This window comes from Phycodurus eques, chromosome 19 (genome assembly GCF_024500275.1).
Source record: "Phycodurus eques isolate BA_2022a chromosome 19, UOR_Pequ_1.1, whole genome shotgun sequence".
NCBI lineage: Eukaryota > Metazoa > Chordata > Actinopteri > Syngnathiformes > Syngnathidae > Phycodurus > Phycodurus eques.
In genome coordinates, this window is record NC_084543.1 from 5541380 (window position 1) to 5551768 (window position 10389).

Genomic DNA, 10389 nt, shown 5'->3' on the forward strand with positions numbered 1-10389 from the left:
CATTGCTTCACATGAAATAAAGTCTAATTACGCTAACTGTGACGCTTTTTGGATTTTGATTTCCTCACAACTAGAAGTGGGAGGCACTCAGTCGTTTATCAAGATTCGGCACAGGGCGGAATTAAACAGGTTGAAAAAAAATTGCTTCGTGAAATGGTTCGTAATCAGAGTTGGAGATTAACACCTGCCGAATGCGCGTGAATATTAGCAGTAATACCGCCGCTCCGACGAGTCACTTTGGCAGGTTGAATTTTCTCTGAGGAATCAGTCATGTGTGCCTTTGTGACGGTTATCTTGTTAGAAAGTGCTTGTAACTTGACTTTTGAGAGTCTGAGGTTGTCAAAACGGTCAATAGTGGCAAAGCAGGGAAAGAAAAAAAAAAAGCTCTTTGCTTTCCCGCTGAGGTGTCCACTTCTCACTTTGGCCGAGGTGCGTTTCGGCAGGGATCACTGGACCGAGCGAGCGGTTTGTTTATGTTCTCCGCTCGTTCTTAAGGTGTGAATGTACGGACCGGCCAGTCATCGCCGCCCACGCTGAGGTGCTTCCGATGTTTCGCTCGCCTTGTTGCGCTTGCACGGGAGGGAGCCAAAAAAGTGCACTTCTACACACCGATTATGAAAGCGTTGTCAACTCAACTGCAGAAGTGGTGGAGGCATCGATTCGTACATTTTAGGATTGGTATTAAAAGTTAATGCTATATGACAATTTGCAGTGGAAATTAAAAGTCTACACACCCCTGTTCAAACACCACGTTTTGTGATGATAATAATCATAATAATTTTAAGAAAAAAGAGACCAATATAAATAAGAATTAAAAAAACACAACAACAAGCATGCTTCACTGTAGTTATGGTGTTCTTTTGGTGATAGGCAGTGTTGTGTTCGTGCCAAATATGCCTTGGATTTTAGTTTTAAATAATGTTTTTTTAAATATATTTTTTTATTCATAAATGTAGACTTTGTTTTGCATATTTTCTTAAATTATTTCATAGTGAGAGCCTGCCAATATTTTAAGATAACTTACAAACTAAATGGGCGGAACGGGGGACGACTGGATAGAGCGTCTGCCTCACAGTTCTGAAGAGCGGGGTTCAATCCCCGGCCGCACCTGTGTGGCGTTTGCACGTTCTCCCCGTGCCTGCGTGGGTTTTCTCCGGGCACTCCGGTTTCCTCCCACATCCCAAGAACATGCATGGTAGGTTAAATGACAACTCTAAATTGCCCGTAGGTGTGACTGTGAGTGCGAATGGTTGTCTGTTTGTATGTGCCCTGCGATTGGCTGGCAACCGGTTCAGGGTGTACCCCGCCTCCTGCCCGATGACAGCTGGGATAGGCTCCAGCACGCCCGCGACCCTAGTGAGGAGAAGCGGCTCAGAAAATGCATGGATGGATGGATGCATGGATGGACAACAAGTAATTTAAATAAATGTATAAAAATCTGTTTAAAAATTCAAAGCATTACAAATTATTTGAAAATAAAGTCTTTTTTTATATACATTTATTTTAATTCATTTGAAATGTTTTTGGCATTTTTATGAATGTATTTTTTTAGTTTTTTAATCATTTTCTATAAAAATGTGTATTAAGTATTTATTAATTTACTATATTGTTATTATTATCTTTTTTTTTTTAATGTTGTCACTGCCAATATTTTTCTCCCTTCATTGCTCGCGAACTAAATGTGTGCCACATTGGCTTCTATTTAATTAATGACAACAGCATCAGGATGCTATTATGTTTACACTTTAATGATGGAGGACACAAAATCATGTTCTCCAGCCGCATTACAATTGTGGTAAGCACACACTTTGTCATCATTATCATCAATATCACATTATCATCATGATGTGCAACATTTCGCTATGAAGGTTTAGAACAGAAGGGGTGAGGGGAGGGGTCCTACTAACAGAGCTTATTTGCATTTAAATCAGCACATACCATGACACCACAATGTACTTTATATCAAAATAGACCAAAAATACCATTTTGAAAACAACCACCAATCATGAGGTTAATAACTACGTCGTCCACGTAAAGCATCAGCCACATGGACAAATGCAGATTCTAGGTCATATACACACATGTAATAAGGCAACAGTTAACTCTTCCTATACGTTTTGAAAATACACTTGTCGTATATTTGAAAGGAAAATAGTCTACGTCAACCATATTACAGCATTTAAGGCATTAGTTGTCTTGGTATGTTATACGGTACTCCAAATAAACTAATACTGTGGTTATTGGTACCACCATCTTCTTCAGGCATAACGCATCAATTCATATTTACATAAAGATAAAAAAACAAAACAAAAAAAACCTCACACTTTATCTAAAATTGTTAATGTTTTGTACCAAGAAGTATCGAGGCCGAAATGGAAAAAAAAAAAAAAAAGACTTTAAACTTGATTTAAACTCACTTCTCAAAACTTCAAAACTGTTTTCGTAACATCACAACTTTCTCCTTGTGCGTTAAAATTTACTTTTTCACGAAACCATGAAAAGTGTATGACTTTCACTTTTTGTAATATTACAGATTCTTTCTTTGAAAATGTTTTCGTAAAACTAACTTTTTTCATTATGTAACATTACGACTTTATCCTTCCAACGTTGAAGTCTTGTAACATTACGGCATTTTGGAGGGGGGGGGGAGATCTGAACTGTATTATTTATATTTGTTTTATGTGTGTTCCTAATACTCCTTGGTAGATTTGTTGAAGTGGATTTCAACTACGTCATATTTGGCTCACTGGACTCATTTTGGCACTATGTTGTTGTACTGTACATTAGTCTATTACGTTGACGACTTATCGTACACTTAAGATAGTTTGCATGCTTCGTTGACGTGGAAGCCAACGTCCTGGGACGCACGGACAACAAAAATGCACAAGACGAACAATGATTGCATACAAAAAAGCAAGCGCGCTCGTTTCGGGTAAACGTGTGGCTGCGGCGCCAAAGTGAACGACGCGTGCGATTAAATCCTTTTTTCGAAGCAATGAACCCGCAGTCAATAGCGGTCTAACTGCTTTAAAATGCTGCACATTTGTCATCAGATTAGCAACGAATCGCACTGATGTTGCTACAACACAACCCGTAACTCAGCGTCCACACAAACTTGCTTATGTAATGATCATTATTGATTGATAATAATGGTGATAAACATTTCCTTCGTGCAGAAGCACCATTAAATCACACTGCCGAATTTAGAAGTTAAATATCAATGTCAACCGGGAGGACTAGCAGTGAAGGAGTTAAAATGTGGTAAACTGATGTCATTTTTTTCAAAATAATCAAATATCTGAGTTGAACACATTTCAATAATGTGTAACCGATGGACATTTTTGAATTATTTCTTTCCAGTGCAGGTGGGGAATGATCATCAGTGGCGACAACTGATGAGATATACAGTCTTGTATCGACTGTCAGTTGTTAATTCAAGTTGTTAAATATTATTTCATCACAGAAGAAAAATCACTAATTCATATGATAGGCTCCGGACAGTGAATAGCGAAAATCCACAGATAATTGATGGCCATTATGATTGCGTTTAAAATAATAATAATAATAATAATAATAAAAATAAGACTTTTTTTTTTTTTTTTTTAAGCCACGAAATTCTTGAATAAGCGGCTATAAACCAGCAATGCATTTTTTGGGGTTGGTTCCCACCTACAAAGAAAAGAGAAACAAAATTTGAAACAAATAAAAAGGGGGGGGCGGGTGGGGGGGGGGGGGAATCTGCAAATAGGTGAAGCCGCAGGAGCCCCATCGCAAGTGTGCGGGGGTCCACTGTTTCTTTATTTGTATGAAACAGCTTCCTCCCTACACTTTTGTTTTATTGTATTGTGCCCCTGTTTGCCAAGGCCTTTGGCCAATAGTTTGCCACCTTGAAGTGTTGTTAGTCAGTCCTCTGTTTTGTTTAGTTTTTTGTTGTGTAATACGTAAAGCGTTGTATAAATGGAATTTATTATGATTATGACTATTACCCCACACCAGGGGTCAGTGACCTTTGTGAAACGGAGAGCCATCTTGATACACACTTCTGTAATAACAAATTTGCTCTAATTAACTTTAACTACAGTATATGTTATATTCAGTAACAAATGATATTCATCTAAGTGAAGACACTGATCATGTCAATGAGTTATCACAATAATGATCAACAATGATTTCAACAAGATAGGAAAAATAACTATCAATATGCAACTGTGTATTTCTATAAATCTTTGCTAGTGTCGACATTTTCAAATGACCACTTCAACACCATTCCGAGGAAATCACGTCGTCCCGTCACTGCCGAGCTATTTTTAGAACAGGCCCGCATGCTACTCGTGTGGTCCTAGGGGGCTGCCTGTTGGTGACCCCCGCCCTCCACCCAACAGGACAACAAAGGTCTGCATTTGGTTTTACGGATGATCTTTCTTGAAGTCTTCACCTTTGTGTCGACGAAGAAAAACTACCTGAAGGCCCAGAATGAGTCCAATCAGCCCAACCCAAAGCCACAGTCCGTGGAAGCATAAAATAAGCAGAATTGTAGTATACCATCCACTTGTAGAGGAATAAAAGTCCTGGTACCTGAAATAATCTGGATTAAGATTCACTGGAGTACAATTACGGGATCATGAGTGTTGAGTGCTACATACCACTCTTCATTCAATAACTCACTGTAGTAATGTGCTGTAAGATCCAGTCCAGCTACTCTTCGACCCCACGAGGCGGCTGCGCACCCGCGCTTAATCCGCGGCGCTTCCCAAGCCGATTCCCCCCCCCCCGGGTGGTCGTCACGGCAACCCCTCCGCTCACTCCGCCCTGGGCAAAGCGCCGCCTCGGCCCCCGAGGCCCCGCCCCGACTCGTTCAAGGAGCGGCTGCGTTTGAGCAGCCGGTCCACGATGTCGCCGCACGTCTTGCGGTACTGGTGGCGCAGCAGCGAGTACACGAAGGGGTCGCACGCCGCCTTGCTGTACGCCAAGCACTTGGACACCGTACCCCAGTGGGGGCTGATGGGCACCGCCGGGAACAACTCCACGATCCTGCAGCCGGGAGATGCGAGACTTGTCATTTTCAACTGAAAATCAACTAAAAATCTCCAGTATAGCAATCTTACGGGGGTTCACTCTACAAATAAAATGGACTTACTTACTTAACTTACTTACAAGACCAACTATAGGGAGAGGACAGGAAGTGAGGAGAGGCTTCTTCCACACCAAACTCATCCAAGTGTGACCCTTCTTTTGCGCACCAGGAACAGACAAGGGGATTTCCCACAAACTGTTCTTGCTCACCTCGTGATGACGTAGGGAGCGAAGCAGAGCATGAAGGTGCCGATGAAGGTGCTGATCTTCCTGGTGGCTCGTTGCCGCCGCCGCCTCTGCTCCTCCAGGCAGCGCTGTCGAACACTGAAAAGGAAAAAATAAGAATAATACATTTTTAAAAATTGCTTTCTTCCAAACCAAACTCATCCAAGCATGCGTTTATGCTGATATGAATAATCATAACATCTGGATAGCAACATTTATGCCAGTTATAATGCACTAGATGCATTGCTTAATATTAGGTAATTATAATAAAGCCCCAAGCGCCACCCTTCACTATAGCAACTTCTGTAGTAGCCATCAATACGCACAGTTTCAGAGAAATGTTGCAAAGTTGATGATATAATAATTTGCATGATTGCAGCCTCCTTAGTGGAGGTAAAAAGAAAAAGTTTAAAAAAGAACTATGAAGCTAAGAAAAAAGGGCGCTAAGATTATTTGCATGACTGAAGTTCCTTGGCAGAGCTGTTTTCTTTGTTTTTTTGGGGGGGGGGGGGGGGGGGGGGGGGTTTGTTGAGTTGAGTTGAGTTTGTTTTACCTTGGGTGGATGTCGACCAGCAGCACGAGGGTTTGCATGGTGATGACGTCTATCCTCCTGCAGTGGAAGCGGGCCACTTTGAGCACTTTGAGGTAAGTGACGCACAGCACGACGAACGACAGCAGGAAGGTGAACGAGTGGAAGAGGACCGTGAAGACCACGAACTGCGTCCGGCCGCTCGCCCGGTCCCTCGGCGCCGCCAGGGTGCAGGCGGCGTACAGGCGGTGGTAGCCCAGCCACGACAGGCAGGTGGCGGCCATGGAGAAGCCGATGGAGTGCGCCCAGGTGTAGCCCAGCACCAAGGCGGCGTCCCGGTGGCGCATCTTGGAGTGGTAGCGCAGCGGGAAGACCACCGCGACCCAGCGGTCAATGCTGAGCGCCGCCATGCTCAGCATGGAGTTGGTGGACAGGAAGGTCTCCAGGAAGCCGGCCGCCTGGCATAAGGCGTCGCCGCCCGGCTGAGCGCGGCTCGCCAGGGCGGCCAGCGTCAGCGGCATGTTGGCCACCGTGAGCAACAGGTTGCAGAAGGTCAGGTTGAGGTTGAAGAGCCCCGGAGCCTGCTTGCGAATCTCGGGGCTGTACACGAAGCAGATCAGCACCAGGACGTTGGACAGCAGCGACACCACGATGATGACCAGCACCGAGGCGAACACCAACACCTCCGCGGGCTCCATCCTCAAATTAAACTAACGCCTGCACTTTGAGGGCGCTCATATCCGTGCGGCGGTGCTCCTCGAGCGGCCGCGGTCGTCTCCGCCACCTCCCGCCTGCGCCAGTGGAGAAGCCCCCCCGCCCCCTGTCCTCTTCTCCACTACATTGCTCCAAAGACGATCAAGAGAAGGCTTCCCTGCTTCTGCTTCTTCTCCTCCTGAGAGTCAAGCAAACGCTGCGTCTATAGCGGAGGGCTTTTGTCGTCCTGTGATGCGCTTGTGGAGGCATCACCGCCCCGCACGCGCCGCGCAGTGTGTGGGCTTACTCCAGCAAAGACCCTCAGACGCAGATGCACACATTCGTACAAGGAGGGTGCGTGTGTGCAGTAAGGACCACTCCACTGCTCCAACTACCGGAGACAAATTCCTTGTGTGTTTTTGACATACTTGGCAAATAAAGATGATTCTGATTCTCATTCGGTACACCGAATCTGACCCGGTGTCAGTTTGAGCTTTGTTTTTGAAGGTCATCATACATCATACAGAGAGCTCTTTTAATATTTTGATTGCAGGGCCCTCTATTTCTGCCAATAATACTGATTGCTGCTTAATTGTGCTTGATTTTCCCCTTGAGTGATTATAATGAGTGAAATACAATTTTTAAAAAAAAAAAAAAAACTACTGGGATTGATTTACACAACATTTCAAGAGATAAAGCAGTAAAGTGATGGATGCTGACTATAATCTATGCCGAAAAACCTGCAAAAGCAACAACAACAAAAGTGCAAGAACGATTCAAATCACTTAGATATAGAAAATGACTTCAAATGTAAAAAGAGAGTATTCAATGAAATAATAAAATGTCAAGCAAGTAATTATGTAACTGAACAGAGGTTAAAAAAAATAGTTTGCACAACAAATAAGTGGCATCATTGGGTCTTTAAACTGTAAAAAAAAAAGATGTAGACACTATAATATTGTACTTTAAAAACCGACAGCAATGACGGAATGTAAGGAATGAAAAAATGTTTTTCTTCCAAATTGTGTTTCTTCAATTCAATGGACATTGTGTTGCTCCTCGTGTGCACCTCTTGGCCACCTCCAGGCCGCATAACACAGTCATATCACAACTGCTCAGTAAGCTGCAGTAATATTCGTCGTTCTTCGCAGAGGATAAAGAATATATGCTCGTGAGGGTTGTTATATTGTCTGTCTACGTGTGTTGCTCCATTTGTGTTCAAATATCCGTTGCTTAAAGGGTTATAACGCCGCAACACCAATGCTATTCGTTTGTCTGTCTATGGCACTTCCCATTATGTGTTAGCATTAAGCTAGCTTAAAAATGTTTTGTTCTTGTGCCACATTTTAATCATGTGCCACCGTTGTACATTTTCAAATTAAGTACTTCTTTTTCGGTGACTGGACGGACTGTGACAAATCACTTTAATATGAAATTGTCTGTGTCCAATGACGACAACGTAACTTCCCATTTGACGAGGATTTTAAAAACAGTTGAAATACAAGAACAGAAATCAAGAGCTCAACCACGGTGGACCTTAGCTTTGTATTTTCGTCAGTTTTACGTCGTGTCGTCTGCCGCGTGTAGGTTGGAAAAAGGAACAAATCTATTTTGATAAAGTCAGTAGTAGAAATTACAGATATCTGTTTTCAGTTGTAGGGAGTAAAAGTCATGTGCTCAGAAAAATAACACTGAAACATCTGAAAAATGGTCTTAAGTACAGTAACGAAGTATTTGTACTTGATTACTTTCCACCACTGGTCATACTGCGATGCGCACTCGATTTTGTGTAGCTACTAGTCCATATCGCATCTCTCAGCATTTGCATTTAAACGCAAGTGGAAGCGCCATCCAATGTTTCCTGTTCCCAGGACTCCCAATATGCTAATCACGTCTGCTCCGTTGAGTTGTTCAGACATCTTCCGTTTCCCTCCTGGGAGGCGACGGATGACGCCCCCGCACTCGTGCACCGCCGCCGCCGCCCCGCCTCCCTCCATCACCACCACCGCCGCTCCGCTGTGGACCTTCCTGATCAAATGCGTGGGCCTCGGCACGTGAGGAGGAGGAAGAGGAGGAGGACGAAGGGTATAAGTGGGTGGGGTGAGCAAGAGCCTGGGTGGGGAGTTATTGTTGTTGTGGTATACTACTTGCATGCGGAAAGGTGTATGGGGAGCATTTATTCGGACTCCTCGATCACCAGCTAAAGTCTGCTGTATGTACTAGTATGCGCTTTGTCCTCATTAGTAACACAATTGAGCACACTAGTAGAAAGAATATGTTAACGAGTGAGGTTTTTTGTCTTACTAGTGAGGACAAAGCCACTTGACAATATCCATGATATCAAGCTTAAGGTCCATGTACTAGTACGCTCTTTGCCCTCACTAGTACAACTGAGCGCACGAGTAGAACAACTGTGTCTTCCTAGTAGCTCCTCCCCGATAAACAAAGCTAGACTTTCACTTGAAATGCGTCGCTTCAACATACTTCCTCCGCCGAGTGCTAGTACTTGTAGTGACGCGCTGGATGTTAACGAGTAGAATTCGATAATGTCACTAGTAGCACTTGTAGCATGCAGTTGTCAACTAGTGCAGTCTTGCCTCACTGGTAACATGTAGTTGTCCTACTAGCATGCCAAAGTTGTCCTACCTAGTGAGAACAAAGAGTTTACTAGTACATGAACTGCTCAAACGGCTTTCCGAACGCCGTGCGTGTGGACGATATTTGCTTGAAAGTGGGCTTCATCAAAATGCCATCTTGATCTTGCGCGGCTGATGCCAAGCGATGGCGGCCGCGGGGAAGTGAGGAAGCGCCGAGCCTTAGCGTAGCTTAGCTGCCACTTCTTGCGTCAGCAGCTGTCCCCTCATTGCCCCCCGCCCTATTCTTGTGAAATGGTACGGTCGAGCCTGGGGGCGACTTCCTGGTTGCATCCCATCCTTTATGTTATGATGCTAGGTGGCTACATGTTAGCATTCTTCAACTCTAGGCATCCACCGAACTGAATGTCTCTGGGGAAAGAAAATGTATTCTGCCTCGCAAACAAGTGAGCAGATTGTTTTCGCACCTGCTAGCGAGCTAAAATTTTAAGCGTTCCACTGTAAAAAAATAATAACAAATGAAAAGTGTTTAGCATTAATTCCGTTAGTTGCTATGCGTTGTACGTATATTCTCCTCCATTGTTGATACTCCAAACCATAATAGGGGGACGATTTTTCTTCTTCTTCTTCTGCATATTCTTCTTGTGTTTTGTGAGAAACCCCATGAGTAATTGACACCCCACATAAATGTTTCTATTGCCTATACAAATAGTTTCAACCGTACATATACCACAAACTATGATCCCCGAAACACTAATATCATTTCAAACGCATCTTACAACATTAGCCTTGAAAATAAATGACTTACAGATGATTAGATCTTGAAAAAAATGCACCCTAAGTGCGTGTGTATGTAATCATTGCGCGAAGACTCTCCATAACAACCCAGGCTCAACTTACTTAGCTCCTCCCCGACATACAAAGTTTGTCTCTCGGTCGAGATGTATCACTTCGACATTCTTCCTCGGCCCAAATTACTGGACTAATTCCCGTTTCAGATAGGGCTTGGCCGCCATCTCGAGTCGTTTCACAAAGAGCATGAAAAACATGACGAGCATGAAAAACATGACAAGGTTACGTTTTATGCATTTGATGGGTACAGGTCTGATCTTTGAGGCTGATTCCTCCTGTCAGCGCGCGAGAAGGCCCGCAGCTCTCCTCCTTTTTGCCGCGACAACGTCCGTTTGAACGCGCTGCCGCTTCCCATCCCACACTTGATTTGCCGCCGACTGACAGGCCTGCGTGTACTAGCTTAACGTGAGCCGCGGGCTGCGC

The 10389-nt window shown here is 44.0% G+C and overlaps 1 protein-coding gene across 1 annotated transcript; it reads right to left on the minus strand.

Moving 5' to 3' along the window:
* Positions 1-4799: 4799 nt before the first annotated feature.
* On the minus strand, positions 4800-6563 carry LOC133418065 (G-protein coupled receptor 26-like). Its single transcript, XM_061706410.1, has 3 exons — positions 5852-6563; positions 5284-5397; positions 4800-5031 (listed from the first exon to the last, which is right to left on the minus strand). Exons 1-3 carry the CDS (start codon positions 6523-6525, stop codon positions 4800-4802), a joined length of 1020 nt encoding a protein of 339 aa, XP_061562394.1. The 5' UTR covers positions 6526-6563.
* Positions 6564-10389: the final 3826 nt, after the last annotated feature.